Source organism: Seriola aureovittata, chromosome 5 (genome assembly GCF_021018895.1).
Source record: "Seriola aureovittata isolate HTS-2021-v1 ecotype China chromosome 5, ASM2101889v1, whole genome shotgun sequence".
Lineage (NCBI taxonomy): Eukaryota > Metazoa > Chordata > Actinopteri > Carangiformes > Carangidae > Seriola > Seriola aureovittata.
Window position 1 is genome coordinate 22,699,737 of NC_079368.1, and position 19,187 is coordinate 22,718,923.

The window sequence follows — 19,187 nt, forward strand, 5'->3', positions numbered from 1 at the left end:
AATAATGTGAGGATAACAGAATGTTACACATTTCTATCATCATTTCTAAAGCAAAATTGTAATTTTGTATCTTGGATACAGTGTTTTGTTGTTCTATAGTAGTTTTCCTACATTAATTTCCATATTTTTTTAATTTTTATTTTTTATCAGGACACAAACTCTCTTCCTTCACTGTTTCATGTTAACCAAAATTTGAAAAAAAAAAAACACATACCCATTAATGTTATAAAGTTTTACATTCTTTATTCCATTCAATAAAATTAGTTTGAGGTCCTAACTGTTGACTAACTTTCCTATACAAAGCACAGCACAGATAGAGTGAAATGTAGTGGTAAAGGTCGAACACGTACAGGACACAAAACGAGACAAGACAAAGAGGTGACACAGAGATCCAAACTGCCAATCGGCCCATTTTTACCAAACAGGACCTGAAAAATAGACATTTTGGCAACTGAAGGTTCACAGTTTATAACTGTGTTACTGAGGTCAAATGGTGGAATCAAAGTTAGTCCACTCAGTCTGAGAAGGATCAGCCACTCCTTGTCTTTTCTGCTTGATTCTCTCCAGCTTTTATTGCATCTGTTTACAGTCACTGTACTTGTCAATGTGACAATGAAGTCAAAAACGTCCCGCTAGCCTTAAAAGCATGCAACAAAACCACATTATACCAAAACAAGCATCGTCTAATGATCTTTTTACGGTCTAAAACCCAAAATATATCTGAACAAAAATTACCTGACCACACAGTCAAAATAAGAAGGTGCTTCATATCTTATTTCAGAAAGAATACAGATATGTCTGAGACAAATGCTCTATTAAAAGTGCACTTTGTCTGGTCAAACTGATCATTAAATAACACATTATTTAGAGAACAGGGGTTTTGCGTGATTTATATTGTATAATATATGCTCAAAGGTCGGCTGTGGGACCTGTAAATAATGTAAAATTTTAAAATAACCAACACAAAATAATGTTTGATTTCTTTAAAAATTACAGTACTGAAGTTCTTGGAGGCTGTTTAGGGTTTCAGGGTTAAGGCCAAACAATGTGTGCGTTTGTGTGCATATGTGTGTGGGATTCAGGGTGTAGGGAAGATGTGTTTGTGTGCCACGGAGTGGACCTTTGTGGTGTTATCACATTTGGGCTTTTCATTCTTCTCCCATGTTGCTCTCCCCTCTCTCTTGTTGTCTGTCCTCCTGCTGAATCTTTATGCTTCCAGCTCGAAGCCCATGCCGACTTTGTGTCCACCGCCGTTCACGTTCTTTCCGTCAATCAGAGCTGAGAGGGTGAGCTTCACTCCTGCATGGAAGAGTGTCGGATTATGCGTCAAGCACCGATGCCTATGCCCTAGAGGAATTTGTTTTTTAAAAAGTAATGGCTGTTGACTAACCTGGCCTAAGGGTTTGTGTGTATCCAACTCCAACAAGGCAGGCGTTGTTCACTTTGGTCTGTGAGGAGAAACAGAACATCATGAACGGGTGAGGTAGCCATGAACAGCATTAGGAGACTGGGAATTAGGATGCAGTTACATAATTTATATCATATATATATGTATATGTAGATACATTAGCCTCGGGTAAACAACTGCAGAAGAGTTAGATGATGGCTTGAAATGTATGTCGGGAAATTATAAAGAGTGAGTGTGCATTTAGGTAATTTCCTTTAGCCACGGTAGCAGTGTGGCTCTATGAATGGCAATGATGTCCCATTGGTCCACCACTTTAGTCCAGACTGAAATATTTCAACGATTACTGGATGATGACCATGAAAGTTTGAACAGACATTAATGGAATGAATCCCACTGACTTTTCCCTTAGCACCACCACCAGGCTGACATTTTTTGGGTTTAAGTGAGATATCTTGACAACTGTTGGATTAATTATCATGACATCTGAAACACATCTTCATGTCCCCCCTCAGGATGAATTGTAATAACTGTGGTGATCCCACGGCTTTCCATTTATTGAGATTTTCAGGTCAAAATTTCACTTAGTCAGATAATTTAGTTTACTACCAAATACCTGCAAAGCTAATAACGTTCCCATCAGCCTCAGGTGTGGTTAGTGCTAACTAGTAAATGTTAACATGCTAACACATTAAAGTAAGATGGTGAACAATAGTGAACAAATATACATGTTACTAAGCATGTTAACATTGCCATTGGGCTCATTTAGCTCAAAGCGTAGCTAAGTACAGTCTCATAGACGTTAGCGTAGATGTAGACTGTTTTTTAAGATATTTCTAGGATATTTTCCCTGTTTCCTCCCAAACTGAAACATATAATTCCTTATGCACTACAGTCACTGTCACTGTTAACTCTACTCGTGAGGATTTTCTTTAGCAGTTCAGATGTGTCCGTGATGTTTGGAAGTCAGTTCTTACAGACAGGGAGGCATCCTTATCCAGCTGGTATTTGGCTCCAATTCCAAAGCGTGTGTTGTTGCTGCCAGCTGTCCAGGCCAGGTGTACCGCTGTCTCCAGCTTGCCGTTCACCTTTTGGTAAATGGAACCACCAAACTCTGTGCCATCATTGCTTAAATACAAAAACGCAAACACAAAAGGTGGAGATGAGATTAACTTTATGTTTCATCCTGAGGAAATGTTTCGTCCGGTGTATCACTTCCATTTCCTGCCTCTCTTCACTGTGATGTATTGACTCACACATTGGTATGAAGCTGGAAGTCACCGGCCTTGTATCCAAGGGCAAAGTTGTTCTGGGTCAGTTTAGATTTGGCAGTGTCAAAAGCCAACTGGTAACCAGCCAGCCAGCCCTCGTAGCCCAGCACAGCAGCTGCGTGGACGGTGGGACCGGCCATGTCGAAGTCCAAGTCACAGCCCACATTGACGTACTCACGCTTGTAACCAGTCTTCAGTTTGGCACTCTTCTTTCTACAGAAGGAATAACAAGGAAAGAAAAGAGGTAAGGTCAATGAGAAAGCAGTACTGCATTATTAATATGTTTATAGCATGCATCTGTATTGACTGACTGATTTATTCACTTTGTTGTCAATTTATTGAAATATTGAAAACTACGCAGCATGAACAGGATCGCTCTTACCCAGTGTTAGGCACAAATGATGTGTCCAGACTGAGCTTCAAGCCCTTAGCCAGCTGCAGACAGACAGACAGAAGACAAACTGAGCTAATATTTGGTCTGAAAGTGAATATATTGATGTTTTGAACATTTTTTCAATAAGCTGTTTGTTTCACTCTACCTGGTCCTCCACAGTGATTTCTGTGGTGAGAGTGTTGTCTGTGTTCCATTTCTGGTTAAAGCTGAGGCCCAGGTCTTTCACTTTGTACTTGGTCTCCAGGTGACCGCCTGACTTCCCTGTATCTGTGTTGTTGGAACCAGAGGTGGCAAACTCCTGCAGGACAAAGAGGGATGGAGTGATGATGGGGGAGATGAAGACAGGAAATGAGGTGGGAAGAGAAGCAGAAAGGCACATTGCCACATTAGAGCCCAGCTATGAAACTAAAGGCAGAGAGGGTGAGAAAGCATTCAGGGAGAGAGAAAGAAAATTAGGGTAACAAGCATCGTTTTTCTGCTTTTCCTCTGCCACACAATCCCTCTCAGGTTTGTATGGCTGGTTATTTAAATGAAGAACTACAACTCTTAAGATGGAGAAATGAGTTGAGAGGGAAAACTGAAAATATAGGCAGGACTGTGAGGGAGAGGCTGGTTGTGAGCGGATCCGAGGATCAGTGCTGTTACTGGTGCAGCAGTTTGGGGTAATGGTGGCACTTACATGAACTACGGCTGCAAAGAAACACTTGGCAGAAAGCCTGCAAACATTGTTGGTACACAAACACGCAACTGGTACCACTGGCTTACCCAGCAGTGCACCTGTGTTTAATCATTACATATGCGCACACACGCTCTCTTACCATCTGACAGGAATGTCCAAAGGAGACGCAGAAAAAAGAGAAAAGAGAGAAAGTTAGGGAGAACCACACAGAGTTTACATGCAGGAATGAATCCGCTCACTATGACAATGAAAAGCAGCGCTACACAGAGCGGAAACCTGGGAGTTTGGACACAGAGTGAATACATTTACAGCTTGAGTTTTGTTGCATGTGGGAAACTCTGTATGCAAGTGCTCATTATGGTTTTGCCATGGCAACAAGTTTATAGCAAAACAGACAGAGTCTCTCTAACGACCTAAACACTCGTGTTACTCTGCTGACTCTGGATGTTAGACTGAGTACAAGTCAGGCAGCAAACACACTCTGACATGAACTGCTGCAAGTCCGTGAGTCAGCCATTTGATGTATACCACTGAGAGAAAGGCCTGAGCATGAAATTTAGACACATCAGGCTCACAGAGACAACATTAGTACTTACAACACCACTTTGGGCCTTGGTCTTAACATCAAGCTTCAGGACTCCATAGCCTGGGGAGAAAGGACATCAGGGAATTTACAAAAAAAAAACGACATCCTTGTAGTGCACAGCATGGCTCGAAGACAGCTGCAGCAAAAATAAACATCCTGCTTCAGCATAGCTTTGTTCAAAACAGTTCAAATAGAATAATTTTATGAATTTGTTGAAGTTACCATAGCCCTTGTTGAAGATGTCTTTGGCAGATTTTCCCAAGTCAGAGTATGAGGGAGGGACGGCCATTGTGCCTGAGGAAACATACATGTACGTACTGTCAAGTTTTTACAATTTTCTCACAACAGTGGAACACACATACAAATATGCATATCGCTGCTTGGACCTGACTGATGCATAGTCAAAGGGATATTCCAGCAACCTAGAAATGCACCTCCATGAAGTTGCAGGGCTTGCATGACTCATCAAAAGAATAAAAGCAGAGGCCAAAATATCCAGATTTTTTTTTGTCACTAGTATGGGTTAAGCTCCAAATGTGCTGGATCCTACATTTCCCATGATGCAACTTTGTTAGCATCTTTCACTAGACCCTAACTATTAAACACCCACACTTTTTCTGGGTTTTTATACAGACGTTCTGCTAAAAATATGAAGTCTCAAAGCCCAAACTGAGACAACCCTGCCAAAGAGGATATTATTCAAGATACTAGTGTTATCAAAGACAGAGTAGTTCTCCCTGTGAGGACTAATACCTCTATATGGAGCCCTGCACCTTTGTGGAGGCTAAGCAATGCAACTCAGATTTCTAAGGGCATTAAAAAAAGAGCTGTATTCGCGCACACAGAAAGCACTGCAGATAGCATTTTCTGACAAATGTTGCAAACAATCAGTACACATCAGTATTCATATTTGCCTCAGTTGAGAAACCCTTGCTTTCTGGAAAGGGCCTGTCTGGTGATATCCAGCGTCTCTCCTCCCCCTCCATCTTCCATGTGAACCTTATTGATTGCCTGGCAACAGTCCATTAGCAAGCAGCAGTGGTTGTTTAACTAATGGGACTGATTCTCTTGGAGGGAGGGACTAGAAATGTCATGGAGCAAATATCTTTAAAAAAAACCACAGAGACACCCAACAGAGGAATTTTACTGCAAAAGTTACTACTGTATTTCAACACGAGTAACATCCTCATTATGCTATGCTAGTGATGAGAAAGAGATATAATATCTACGATGGGTAAAGGAATACTACGCAAGGCAATGCAGTAGAGCTAACATAAGCAGTAGCAAGTTTGGTTAGTCAGCAACTACAAGTTCTGCACACCACTGCACTGCACCGGAGTGCTTCAGACAGTCATCAGGGTCCCCTGGGACAGTGTGTGTGTGTGTGTGAAGACATTTTTGACAAGGTGACTTTGCAGGAGCATTTAAAATATCCTGCATTCACTTACAACCTAAACCAGGATTAATATTTTACTACAGGCTTGCCTTCTTTCTGGTGCTTCTGTCCCCCCACTGTTAATCTCATCTATCACATCTTTTCTACAGAGGATGAAGATAGGACATCACTCGGGCTAATGCAGCTTCTATCTGCTAATGCACCAATGATTGACCCAGTGCAGACCATCAAAATGTTGTCATTTTAATCCAACAACTTGAAATTGACAAAAGGTAAAGATCTCAGGTCTATAATGACAATGTAGCCAGAGTGCAATCCAGGGACCCTGATGATACATCATCCGTCTCTCTACACACACACCCCCCACTCACCATGTCCCTTGGGTGCGTGGTGCTGACATGTCACACAGTGGCCTTTGTTCTCTGCCTGCTTGTCTTTTCCTGTCTTGTCCTGCTGCACCATATTCCTCACTTCTTTCTCTGCCATGTCTCTTCAGACGAGGGAAGCACAAGGAGGGACAATAGAAAACTTTGGCAAATTGTGCTGCACTGTTTGACAGCAACAGTGCACAATGTGTGGGCTTGTCTGAGAGTGGCTGTGAACATTAGCATGCTTCCTTAGCATGCAGTCAAGAGCTCACAGGTGTCCTTTCTATGCAGAAAACTGGCCAACTATTGCGACACATTGTACAATATGTGCATAGGCCAGCAGATGATGAACACATTGTACTTTGTGCACAGCCTTTGAACACGATAAGGCCTGTGTGCCTTGTATGGCACTGAAAAATGTCATTTTTATCAGACAAAGAATACTGATTAGCTGCATGAAGGATACAAAATGATGAACTGGTGATATATAGAAGCTTCTCTGCCCCTTATACGAGAGCACAGAAAGCACAGCACTTCTTACAGGTAAGCATGTCTCCTCGAGTGCTACATCAACAGCAAATTATTATAAAAAATATCAATTACAGCTGTTTTAAGTTTAACAAAGAGTCAGCTAATCTGCTTCATCTGTACTGTGAGGGTGTGGTTTGTTCATAACTGACTGACAGTACTGGAAACATAAGCAAACAACCTCACAACTGTCTTCAGGATCTGATTCAGATGTTGCTGAACTCTGATTGATGAATGGAAGTATGTGAAATCACCTTTTTCCAGCTGAGATCTTGCCTAATTCAAGCCAGTGAGAAAAAACAAGGACAAGACCACAATAACAGAAATCTCTCTAGTGAAATACCCAAACCTGATCTCCATCTTTCTCACACACACAAACACCTGAGAATAAGTCACAGTCTGCGTCAAAAAGTCCCGTCCGTATCTGCTGTTTGCTTCTACAAAACCTAAGCAACTGTGTGCCAGCTGACATGCATTTTGCTGAGCTCATGTAATTCCTGCACTGCCTTTGTCATTTCACGCGACAGACATGCTCCTTCTCAGCTCTGTGTCCCCTCACCCCCTTCAGGTCCATTTTTGACTCCTTCCCACCTCGACTCCATCCTTCAGTCTCAACACTCGGCTCTATATTTAGCCCAGGTGAACCTGACACTACAACACATGTGACTAGGGGTTCAACATGTGTCCTCATCCAGGTTCAGCCTATTGAAAACCCCTATAAAAATGGATATATTTGTCTGTATTTTACCTCCACACTACATTTATATACAAAACACTCTCCCTCCTCTGATCTTGACACTTTCATGAGCTGCAGCCTTGACTGAGCTCAGAGGTCAAAAGGACATTTAGAATTAATGTGAAAGGAAAATTACGACCACACAAACAACAAAATGGTGGATGGTGCTCAGGTACAAATATTAATATGTTACATGCACACAGCACAATAAGTGTAAATTGCCAATTTTTCAGTTTGAATTTTTTGCAGTTGTCTGATTAGATAGCTGCATACTGTCTGACAGACCACTAGTATGTTACATGAAGTCTGATTCATTTGAACACAAGGATACTCCTGATTCTCACTAGGTCTGCAACTTCCTATAATTAACATTATTGAGAAATCTATTGAAAATTATTCTATGAATACTCTATTCTGTCTATGAAATTGATCAATTATATCAATGAATCTATCAAACGAAAAATATGTTCACTTTGTGCTGATATAAACTGGATAAAAGCCACCAGTTTCTTGTATTTGTAAAGGTGAAGTCAATGTGTTCCATATTTTATTTTATGAATCAATCACAAAAAAAACTGGCAGTAGTCATACATCTGTCTTAAATGACTAACAATTCAAGGAATAATTTAACATGTATTCGATAGTTGACAAACTGATAATTTAGCAATTTAATATGAGGGCACTGATAATAGACCCTTTACTAATGAACAGATATTGAACAAAAAAACTATAAAACTGTGCAAACAGACAGTTACCCAACACTGGCCGAACCCTCTGATAACATGACACCAAGGCAAGTGGGTGAGGGATATAACAGTGTGTGTGTGTGTGTGTGTGTGTGTGTGTGTGTGTGTGTGAGAGAGATAAGTTCTAGAGCAGTCAAGTCACACCAAGACAATATATAGCTTGAACGTAAAGTGCCTGATGTAGTGATGATGTATTTGCTTCATAGTCTGCTCCAGTCCACATAATATGTTTTCCCAGTGAACTTCAGAGTGTATGACAACAGTTAGACTACTGTTGTGTGTAAGCACCTGTTTACTGGTGGGTGGATCGTTTAATACTTATTGCATCACCCTGTATTGGTACTAATGTGTTCTTTCAGCCCTGAGTCAGTCTAGCATTTGAACAATGGGCCTGATTTCAGAACTTTGGATAGCGCCGGTCTTAGAAGACCAAATAAATTACCCCAATTCCATTCCAATATAGATTTAAAACAGTTAAAATAACCCAGGTTTCATTTTCACTTATTCCTCCGAGCTGACCTTGATATTTAATGTACCTGTTCATAGACTTTTGGCTTCTTGAAAAACAGGCATATAAGATTTATGGCATCAGGTCGCCCTGTCCCACAAGTGGACGAGTATTTTTTATTAGCCCAGATGTGTCCACCTCTGGTTTTTCTTTGTTTGTCTGTAGCCTCGTCCACTGTGTGCTAGGCTACCAACCCTGCAACGCCTGCCTTTCTAAAACACAATCTCTATTTTTAAATAGGATATGGACAAGATGTCCCACCACAATGTTAAAAATGTGCCACTTAAAAAGCTTTACAGAAAATGGGACCATTTTGTCCCATGTCGACATCGCTGATCGCAAATCAGTTATGGCCAATAAACTTCCCTTTGTGGAGAGATTCTTTTTCAGGCACTTTACAGTTGTAAATTTCAGGTAACTACTGGGATATACAGGCCTGGACTGCCATTGAAACCATGGCATACCCGCCTGCTGCACTCCCACCCCTGTATGTGTGACTCATATCTCTCTGACAGTCACACGATTATTGACAACAGCTGCACCGTAGTACAGATAAACCGACATAAGACAATAACTTTTTGAAAATAACAACTTGGTGAAGTCAGTTATTTCTTACCTTTCTTTACGGGGTGGGTGCAGAGTTTCTTAACGTCGGCGCAGCGGGGCACTGTGAAGGAGAAAGCAGAGACGAACAGACTGGGCAGGCGCGAGTCAGACCTCCGGCCGAGGGCGGGGCCGTTGTGTAATTGACATTGAGGAAAAACTTGTCAAACAGTATAGGCCTGCTGTATATGTTTTATATATGTAAACCGTGTTCACATTTCGTACATTATTGCTGAGAAGTTCATTGGTGCTTAGTATGTGTTTGATATAGGTAAAGGCATACCTGTCACAGTGATATTCATGGGAAAGTCTCCATAGTTTTATCATAGTATTTTATCATATCATAAACTATCACGAGATTAGGCGTGCTACCTTGATGCATTCTACATCACATCAAATCATTATTGCACAAATAGTCACGCAAAATAAAGCTTGTTTTTGGATTTGTGTAAACTGTGATTAAAAAAAATATTTCAGATTTACGTAATTTAAAATGAGGTCATGGACACAGAAACTCACAAATGTAAGGAATAACATAACAGTGCAATCTCTGCAATGCTAGAATTGTATTATATATTTTTATATTTTTATATATTTTTCTAGCCACTTCCGTGTGAATCAACACTGGGTGGCACAAATGTGAAAATGCCGCATTTGTTTTGGTGTAATAATACTCTTACACCGCTCGGGGGCAATGACCTCTTGCTAAAATCGCTTATAAATAGAGGGTGTTTTTGCCCTGAAGTTTGTCTGTCAGGGAGAGGTTATTTTCAGGTTGTGCGCAGTGTCCCGCCCTTACAGTCTATGGTACTGCGCAATGACGCTCTAGCAATCACAACGTTATAGCAGTGGTATAGTATAATAGTAGAGAATAGTTATAATAAGGAACATAGTTGGAGCTTTGTTCGTTGCAGTCGAAGTTATGTTGAAGGGGAGATTGAAACAGCCTGAGAGGCAACACTCGGAATACAGGAAATCCTACACAGAAATACACCTGCTAGAACTCAAAACTGGTGCAAAGGCATAGGAACGCAGGTGTTTACCTGCATCGGGCAAGCTGCCTATTAAATCATGGGATATCATTTATGTTTTAGGCCTAAGTATTATTATTGCTGTAATTATCAAAATTTGCTTTATGATTGGTATCCAAACTTTCGCAATAATCGATTGTTATTGCGAAACAGTTGTCAATAACACAATATTTTCCAGCGGTTGTTAGTAGTTTACCGCTGTGTCTTATTTCTAGTAAACTCCCAACTGCTCATCAGTAAAATGATTGTGAGACGTAGGAGACTCTTCTTTCTATCACTTCTATTTCTATATGCGGCTGAGCCGTTGCTATGGTAAAGCCTGCTGATACAAGTGTTGATGCCTCAGCGTCATCACCGCGCGTGAACAAAATCCTCGGATAAACAAGGCTAATAATAAAGGTAAACGAATGAAATTCATTACTTCATGTAACTGAACCGGTTACAGTTGTTTGGTCGACGTAAGCTGTTGTAAATATTTTTTTGTTTAACGCGTGGTTGTGTGTCGTTTCTGAGGAGGAATTCGTCGACAGAGCCTGTGTTGATTAGCCAACTTTACAAGCTAATTGACAATAGCCATTGTTGGTCACCGCTAACATAGGGATTTAGTGATTTTAGTGATATAAACAAACTCAAAAGCAACTACACTTCTGTATAGCTGTATACAGTCGGCGTGATTTGGTTTATACCCATGCCCAAGGAAATCAGGGTTTAGTTATTGTGCTTTTCATTTAGTAACTCTAAACAGTCTATCACTGTGAGAAATCTTTGTGTGTTTGACTCTATTATATTTCTTTGCTGATACTGTAGACTTTGTGTTTGTTTTTACAGTTTACAGCTTCAGATGTGTGAGGGGCCGTCATCAATATCTGGGCCAATCCCCCCGGATCCTTCTCTGTTCCCTCAGTACTACAAACGACCTGCTTCAGGTTAGGTGCGGCCATGGGGTTATGGTATACTAAAATCCCCTTTGAAACTGAATTTACTGTGTATGCATGTATTGATGACAATATATGAATGTCTACAAAGTTAAGATAGCTGTCTTCCTTATGGTAGATATTGCAGCAACAAGGCCCTTGACCTCCACACTTGGAAAACAAAACAAAAATAGTATAAATATTGGCCTCAAGTTACATTATTTCATTTTCTTTCCTCCCTCAGCTCGTGGACGTTTAGAGGGAAACCACAATGGGACTTTGGCCTTGCTCTCAGGGCCACTTGCTCCAGATCCTGTGTTGTACCCTGGCTGCTACAGTGCTCGTACCCCAGCACATCCTCCCCGTGTTGGCCCTAATGCCACCTATATCCTGGAACGAGGACAAAGAGGTGTAGTGGGGGAACTACTCAAACTAGATGGTGTTTCGATCACTCCTGTTCCCAAACAGAGTAAGTGCAACTGATTTTTCAGATTGATCTTTCAGATTTGTAAACTCGGCAGCTCTCGGCAGTTTCTTCTTATTGCCAGTTTTTACATTTCTATGTTGTTATTAACACAACTTTTATTATTTGGACCTTTAGAACAGCGAGTACATGACTTTAGTAAAGAGAATGTGCGTCGTCTCCGGGAGATCCAGAGACGCTGCAAAGAGCAGGAGGCTGAAAGAGCACAGTCTCGTCCGGCTCCTGTCAAAGCTCTTTGGACCTCCTCCAAATATGAGAATGTCCCATCCAGGGTGATGGCCCAGCTACAGGTAAGGAATGTGTCTGCGAAAGATGGAAGTCCTTGAGTTATGAATATTTCCTTTGGATAACTTTTAATCCAATGTCTTTCATGCAGGTTTCTTGTCCATCTGTTAAACCACAGTGTCAAAAATTTCTGAAGGCCCACTCTAATGGTGGATTTACTGCCCCACCAAGACCACACTCCAAAGCTTTGCAACGCCCTGCATCGTGCAACTCTGTACATGACCAGGATTTGCAAGTGAGAATTGCCAGTTAACGTTTACTTCTTGATACACACTCACATGATCAAACAATTAGCCGTATAGTGTATAGATTTAATTTTTTCTGTCAAAGAGAAGAGAAGAGTAGTGCTTGCAATTGTTGTCTTGTGCTCTAACATGATTTATTAAACAAATAACATGAATGTGAATTTTACTGACTTTGAAGTAAATCTGCAATATTCTTTTTCTTTTTATATATATATATTATATATATATATATGTATATATATATATGTATATATATATATATATATATTTATATATATATATTTCATGAATTCTTATTTGTGGATACAGTTACAGGTGAAAGGTCAGACCATAGACTTCATAAAACATAATGCCCAGGCTGCAAGAAAAACTGTGCTGCGTCGGTCACAATCACTGACAAATCTAAGAGATAAGCCTGTGCCCAGTGCAGTCAAGGGACAGGTGCCTCAGTAGTGAGTACCCTTATGTCATGTCTTGCCTCCTCATCTTACCTATCATATCACCTATATGCTTCACCTGTTCTCATATTTCCTTTCACTGCTGTTACTGATGTGTGTTCTCTCTCTATCATTCCGACTTAAACACACACACAATTACAGTCTTGAGGAGAGGAAGGAGCTTTGGCGTAAAGAAGAGGAAGAGAGGAGGAGGAACACACCTGATCCTACAATCCCAGCTGGTCATGCCCTGATGCCTGAGAGTGAGAGACAAGAGACACTGAAGTCCCTCAAAGAGAGTATGCCTCTGTTAATCTCTGTCTTTACATTCATCATGACAACATTCACTTAAAGTAATGATTTTATAGTGAATATTTGTTAGTCTAACTCTATTTCTGATTTTCGTCCTCAGCTCATTGCTCCCTGGTGACTGAGCTGCTGTCACTCCCTCTCAAAGCTGACAATCTGAGCTTTCGCTCACGAAGGGCTCACCTTGATTGTAGGCTTTCTGAAATCGAGGAGGCCATTAAAATATTCTCCAGGGACAAAGTTTATATAAAAATTAATTCCTAACACATGAAGAAGAAGATGAGGAGGGGGAAGAAGGAAGAGGAGACGATCCTTTATATCCACTGCTTTATTGAGATTCATTTTCATTTTGTAGTTGCTCAACACTGAACCTTTTAAAATAGATGATTATTTTAACGTTTTAAAAGTATTTTAATTTTGTAAATTGAAAGAACTATATTATAAATGGGGGGATTATTACTTGAAGTCAACCACTGAGGTTACTGAATGTCACTTGCATGCTGTTGAATAACATGCAGTTTGCTCTTGGAAGAAAAAATAAGCAGATGCACTGTAAACAGTCCATTAGCTCATAAATATCATTTGCTGAGATGTGATTTGTTTTTGGGTTTTTTTTTTTTTTGTGTGTAATACTGATGATTTTTTTTGTGAAGTCACTGTATATTACTTTTTTAAAATTAAAACTTACAATGCATCATTAAAATTAAGCTGCTTGATTTTTTTGGGAGGGGGGGTATCTATGACGTATTACGCACGTCCCACCCCTTCTACGTCTGTCGGTCATTGTTCTGCGTGAGCTAGCTAATGTGCTAAAGGCTAACTAAGAATACAGAGAGGTCTTAACTTTTTTGCAAGCATATAAGATCGTTTGAAGTCTGAAAGGACATTTGAGACCTTATCAAATCCACAATGAGCAAGAGGAAAGCGCCACAGGAATCACTAAACGAAGGAATAACAGACTTTCTTGTGGGTACGTGAAGAGTCTGACGGTTGAATTCAGCTAACGTGATAGCTGTGTTCTGTTTTTAATTGAAAAAATAACACGAAAAAAACTTGAATGGATATCATGTATTTGTCAAACTATGTTAAATGATACTCTTTCTTTCTCGCATTTCTTAATTTTCGTTGCTTAGGCCGATGGACAATGTCTTGTCATTTAAATGCCTCATATTTAAATGGCTTCCTGAAATAGTGGCAGGAGTATGAGGGAACTATGAAGTCATTATACTACATTATACTGTCTTACTTCTGTCTCCAGAGCTGGCCAATTACGAGAAAAATGTCAACAGGGCAATACACAAGTACAATGCATACAGGTAAGCTCTGAAGGCTCAGCAATGAGGTGTGCTTTGTTGTTGGATGAGGGTTTGATTATGTGAATATAGCAGTGTATAATAATAGATATAATGCTGTTTGAACCCATACATCCAATGGTCGTGTAAAGTGCAAAAAGCACAAGTTACAAGTTTATAAGGCACAACTAGCTAAAACGTATGTAGTCTAATAAAAAAAAAACTCATGCAGTCTAATATAACAACCCTGTAATAAATCCAACCTTCATGAAGTTTAATGTGTTCAGTTTGAAGGCTATAGTTTGTGTTGCTGAATTGTATTGTGTACAGTGCATATACATAGAATTGAATAGCCTAAAAACCATAACCATAATATTGAATAAAAAACATTTTTAAACAGTTTCAACAGAAACTGATCAACATAAGCTTCATGAGAGTTTTATGGTAAGGCTGTTGTATTAAACTGCTTTAGTTTAGGTGTGCCATGGCAAGAGAATTTGAATACTAAACATACTAAGGGGGGCGGGGGCATTGACCTGGTGATTAAGGATACAACTTTGTTATACTTGTTATAGCAGAAATTCAATAAAAGCTATTTATTTCCGTGTTGTTTTTCTATTACATAACCAGTTTTCTTTTGCCCTGTGGCTAGGAAAGCAGCATCTACCATTGCCAAGTACCCTAACAAGATCAGAAGTGGTGAAGAGGCCAAAAAACTGGTACATACACTGAATACAACCTTAATGTCTTCATTGGCTACCTTGATAATTAATACATTTGTGAATTTGTGATACACAGTAATTATGTAAAAACCTGGTGACAATGGGCCAGATGCATAATGAGATTTTGTGTCATACAAACTGAGATATTGCAATGCAGCATAAAGTCCTACCTTTGTGAATGTTATGAAGTTCAGTAGTTGTGGTTGAAGACACTTAGATATCCTTGTCAGTATAAAGGTTTTGTATATAGATAGATAAATAGATAGTAATTCATTTTTTGTTTTTCAAATCAGAGTTTTGTGTTTGCATTTCCACACATTTTGATTTTAGTAATAACTTTTCATGGTGAGTTGATCTGATTCACTGTGTCATGGAGTCATATTTTAAGATCTCTCTGTGTTGAACTTGACCGGGATAGATGACTTCATCCTTACCTCTTTTAGACAGTTCATATCAGTGCACTGATGTCTGGAAACTGGAAATGACCCTATCATTAATTGCCTTTCCTAACACTAATGTGCTCATGTTGTTGCCGTGGTTGTGTGTTGTGCGATGCCCTCTGCTGTAGCCTGAAAATGTTTGTCAACAGCTACTCTGGACATCTTACATAACCACTGCAGACGGCATTATTCTGCATCCTCATGTTTGCCTTCACATTTCAACAGGATGGTGTTGGAGCTAAAATAGCAGAAAAGATTGATGAGTTTCTACAAACTGGCAAATTACGGAAACTAGAAAAGGCAAGTCTTTGAGCATGAAAATACATGATTGCTGACACACTGGTATATTTGTTTAATAATAGCTTAATTTTAACATAGTATAAACAGACTGACATGCTTCTTTTATATTTTCCTCTAGATCCGAAATGATGACACAAGCTCTTCCATCAATTTCCTCACCAGAGTTACTGGAATTGGGTATGTGTTATCAATCCAAATTAAAAACCCCTTAAATGTTTTGCATGGACATTCACAGTGAAATGCATCATGACTTTTTTTTTTTAAATGCAATGGCTAACGAATTCTGTTGCCAGAGGCATGCAGGAATATTTTGTAATTTATTTGTTCATGTAAGTTTACCATATGTGCCTCATGTAACAAACTGCATCTTTTGGCTCCTGACTTTAGCCCTGCTGCTGCCAGGAAGTTTTTTGATGAAGGGGTGAAGACATTAGAAGGTTTGTTTAGCAGTTGACTTGCATTAAAATTGTTAAAATAATTGTTTAATCTTATTCTTTGTCTGTTTGAATATATTTTATTTGACACACTATATTGCATGTTCAATAAATGTCACACACAATGTAGATTTAGCTCTGTTATTACTTCAAATGAGCAATATTCCTCAATGTTATTTCTTGCTCTATTTTTAGATCTGAAAAAGATCGAGCACAAGCTAAACCATCATCAACAGATTGGACTGAAGTAAGTTTGGCTCCGTGATGTTAGAATATCATCAAATCACAATAAACTCTCCTTTGAATATATTAAAGTCTTGCTCTATTGATCCATGAGCTGGGTGTCATGAGTGTACTTTACTGCCTTCAGGTACTTTGAGGAGTTTGAGAAAAGAATTCCACGTGCTGAAATGGAAAAGATGGAGGTGATCAAGCATTTATATTTTTATGTAATTTTCAGATGAGTTTTATTTTGATTTTTCTAACTCTGTGTGATGATGTTTTCATTTAGACACTGATTCTTGGAGAGTTGAAGGAAATTGATACAGAATATATTGGAACAATCTGTGGAAGTTACAGGAGAGGTAAAACTTTCCCTTCAAGTTTGTCACACCTGATATCCAGTTAATGATAGGAGTTCAAAGTCATGATATTGATTCATATGTTCTTAATTGACAGGTGCTGCATCGAGTGGTGATATTGATATTTTGCTGACCCACCCAGACTACACCTCTCAGACTGAGAAGCAGGTAAGACTCTTCTCTACCCTCACTAATCCTGTTGTAAATGTAGTGTGTTGCCATAAACTGCAGGTTGACTTCTTTTTCTAATTCATTTTGTCCAATTTTTCTTTTCCAGCCCAAACTCCTCCATGCTGTGGTCAACCATTTGGAGTCCATTGGCTTTGTGACTGACACTCTGTCCAAAGGAGACACCAAGTTCATGGTGAGGCTTGTGCTTATTTTGTCTCACATGCTCAGCTGTATGTGTTTGATGTTGTAAATGGTAACACAATTAGTGTAGTAACTATAGCCAACCCATGAAGCATATGACTGGTCACAATGTTCTGGATCTTGTTTTTCTAGGGAGTCTGCCAGCTGCAGCCGAGTGATGAAGATGAGGAAGAATACCTTCACAGGCGCATTGATATTAGGTGCCCTGCTTTATATTGCTTTAATGTTTCTAGATTAGGTTTTTTAAGCATATATTTATACAAAACACCATGGGCTGAGCCAGTGGGTAAGGATTCCTTATCCTTTGTCTGGATAATGATGTGATTTCATTTGTTGAGGGGATCAAATTGTGATCTTCAAATTAAAACATTACCTCTACCTACGCCCAGGCTTAGTTTAGTATTGTAAATCTGGATACACAGCAAAAAGTTAAGTGGCAACCTTCTGGCTTTATTTATTTGTTCTTCTAATTAGCTGTTTGTTCCTGCTCTCTAACTGTTCTTTTCATTTCCCAAGGTTAATTCCCAAGGACCAGTACTACTGTGGAGTTCTGTATTTCACTGGAAGTGATATCTTCAATAAAAATATGAGAACTCATGCTCTGGAGAAGGGCTTCACTCTTAATGAGTACACCATACGACCACTTGGGGTCACTGGTGAGTCTCAATCAAGTGTGACATGAACCATCTGATCACTGTTTCAGCCCTGTGTCACTTCTGTCATCAGTCAGTAACTAATGATTCATGCTTTTAACTATTTATATCAGCTGTTTTTCTTTGTGGATGTGTTGTAGGTATGGCAGGGGAGCCTCTGTTGGTGGATAGTGAGAGAGACATCTTTGAATACATCCACTACAAATATAGAGAGCCAAAGGACCGCAGCGAGTGAAGTTACAGTTACAAATGTAATTAAGGCTACAGCTTTCCTGCAAACAAGCTCAGGAGCATGGGTTTGTGTGTTAGTCTTTTATATACCATTCAACTATGTTACTGAAAAGAAAACAACTGTGACAGTCATTGTAATTATCTGTTTTGGACATTTGGACTGTTAATGAAATTTAAAACTAAACACAAGACCATGTGTGTTTAGCACAACCAAATTGTTATTTTGTTTTGACCTTAAGTTTAATCATCCATGGTTGTGTATGAAGATATATGGGCTCACATTTTTAAGAAGGTTTTTAAATCATGCTCAACAGTAATTTATTCTATTTAAATTTTTTTACCACACCTGAATACATTTTAGTTTTTGATATTCCAGAAAATTATTTCAACATAACCTGGGAAGAGCAGTCTTAATGTGAACTAGCTTTTGTTACAATTGTTACTCGTCCATCATGAACAATGACGACTCTATCATCAACACTGTCATGACAGTTGTGTATTTAAACACTTTGGCTGAGTTCTGCCAAAGGTGTTTATGGTGTAGTTGTTACACATTGTTTGTTTTTTTTAAATAAACTCTCCATGGAAATTTAAGCATGTGTTATGTAGTAGTAGTGCCAATACAGGCAAACTAATAAATTAGGAAGAAGAAATGCAATGATGCAAATAATATTTGTGTTTAATTGGCTAAGTGTCTAGTTATAGACACTAATTTTGGACAAATTATTTTCTTTTGTTTTCTTTATATTTCATCAGTTTTTGATTGGTGTGGGAATATGACTGTTATACGTAGAGACTTGGATCTATTGCATGTGGTTGTGTGAAAATGATAACGTGTGTAAGTTAGGGAATTATTTTATCTTCAGTTTTTAGGGGGGCATTTGAAAGCAGTAGATAAAAGTAATAAAGTTAACCAGGTACCTGGATACTGCTACAATGTATCTTGTGATTTTAATCTGTAACACAGAACCTGAACATTAGTCTATTTAAGAAAAAAAACTATTTAAAACAGTGGGGTTGTTAACCTCCAACTGTTAAGTTTGTTTATGTAGGAGTAAAATAAATGATAGTGTAAAAATGTTATTTTTTGTTTTCACTTTATTTTTAGGAAACTCTGAAAAATGATCATTGAAAAGATGTTTATTATAAATATAGACACTCTTTTAATGAAAACGGGATGCCGTTGATTGGGCTTTTTGGCTATATAAGATAAGATAGAATAGAACATGTTTTTTCT

General features: G+C 39.0%; 3 protein-coding genes across 7 annotated transcripts; 2 read left to right on the top strand and 1 right to left on the bottom strand.

The window, feature by feature from the left end:
• Positions 1–221: 221 nt before the first annotated feature.
• On the bottom strand, positions 222–9,537 carry vdac3 (voltage-dependent anion channel 3). 3 transcript variants are annotated; one of them, XM_056376324.1, is made up of 11 exons: positions 9,504–9,537; positions 9,234–9,284; positions 6,103–6,219; positions 4,558–4,629; positions 4,346–4,395; positions 3,216–3,368; positions 3,059–3,111; positions 2,662–2,889; positions 2,383–2,533; positions 1,391–1,448; positions 222–1,299 (listed from the first exon to the last, which is right to left on the bottom strand). In XM_056376324.1, exons 1-11 carry the CDS (start codon positions 9,520–9,522, stop codon positions 1,208–1,210), a joined length of 1,044 nt encoding a protein of 347 aa, XP_056232299.1. In that variant the 5' UTR covers positions 9,523–9,537; the 3' UTR covers positions 222–1,207. The 3 variants fall into 3 exon arrangements, with proteins under 3 accessions (XP_056232299.1, XP_056232301.1, XP_056232300.1); XM_056376326.1 differs by lacking the exon at positions 6,103–6,219; XM_056376325.1 differs by lacking the exon at positions 9,504–9,537 and having other exon boundaries at positions 6,103–6,221; positions 9,234–9,290.
• enkd1 (enkurin domain containing 1) lies at positions 3,291–13,632 on the top strand. Of its 3 annotated transcripts, none has more exons than XM_056376321.1 (8): positions 3,291–3,423; positions 11,080–11,177; positions 11,410–11,634; positions 11,767–11,939; positions 12,026–12,169; positions 12,489–12,631; positions 12,779–12,915; positions 13,029–13,632. In XM_056376321.1, exons 1-8 carry the CDS (start codon positions 3,419–3,421, stop codon positions 13,187–13,189), a joined length of 1,086 nt encoding a protein of 361 aa, XP_056232296.1. In that variant the 5' UTR covers positions 3,291–3,418; the 3' UTR covers positions 13,190–13,632. The 3 variants fall into 3 exon arrangements, with proteins under 3 accessions (XP_056232296.1, XP_056232298.1, XP_056232297.1); XM_056376323.1 differs by lacking the exon at positions 3,291–3,423 and adding an exon at positions 4,690–6,003; XM_056376322.1 differs by lacking the exon at positions 3,291–3,423 and adding an exon at positions 10,006–10,650.
• A 63-nt stretch (positions 13,633–13,695) lies between these two features.
• polb (polymerase (DNA directed), beta) lies at positions 13,696–19,033 on the top strand. The gene is made up of 14 exons (XM_056376328.1): positions 13,696–13,895; positions 14,184–14,241; positions 14,870–14,936; positions 15,605–15,679; positions 15,798–15,856; positions 16,067–16,116; positions 16,309–16,360; positions 16,484–16,538; positions 16,625–16,697; positions 16,792–16,862; positions 16,972–17,058; positions 17,199–17,266; positions 17,583–17,722; positions 17,860–19,033. The coding sequence occupies exons 1-14, from the start codon at positions 13,835–13,837 to the stop codon at positions 17,952–17,954; spliced, it is 1,011 nt and encodes a 336-aa protein (XP_056232303.1). The 5' UTR covers positions 13,696–13,834; the 3' UTR covers positions 17,955–19,033.
• The last annotated feature ends 154 nt before the right edge of the window (positions 19,034–19,187 follow it).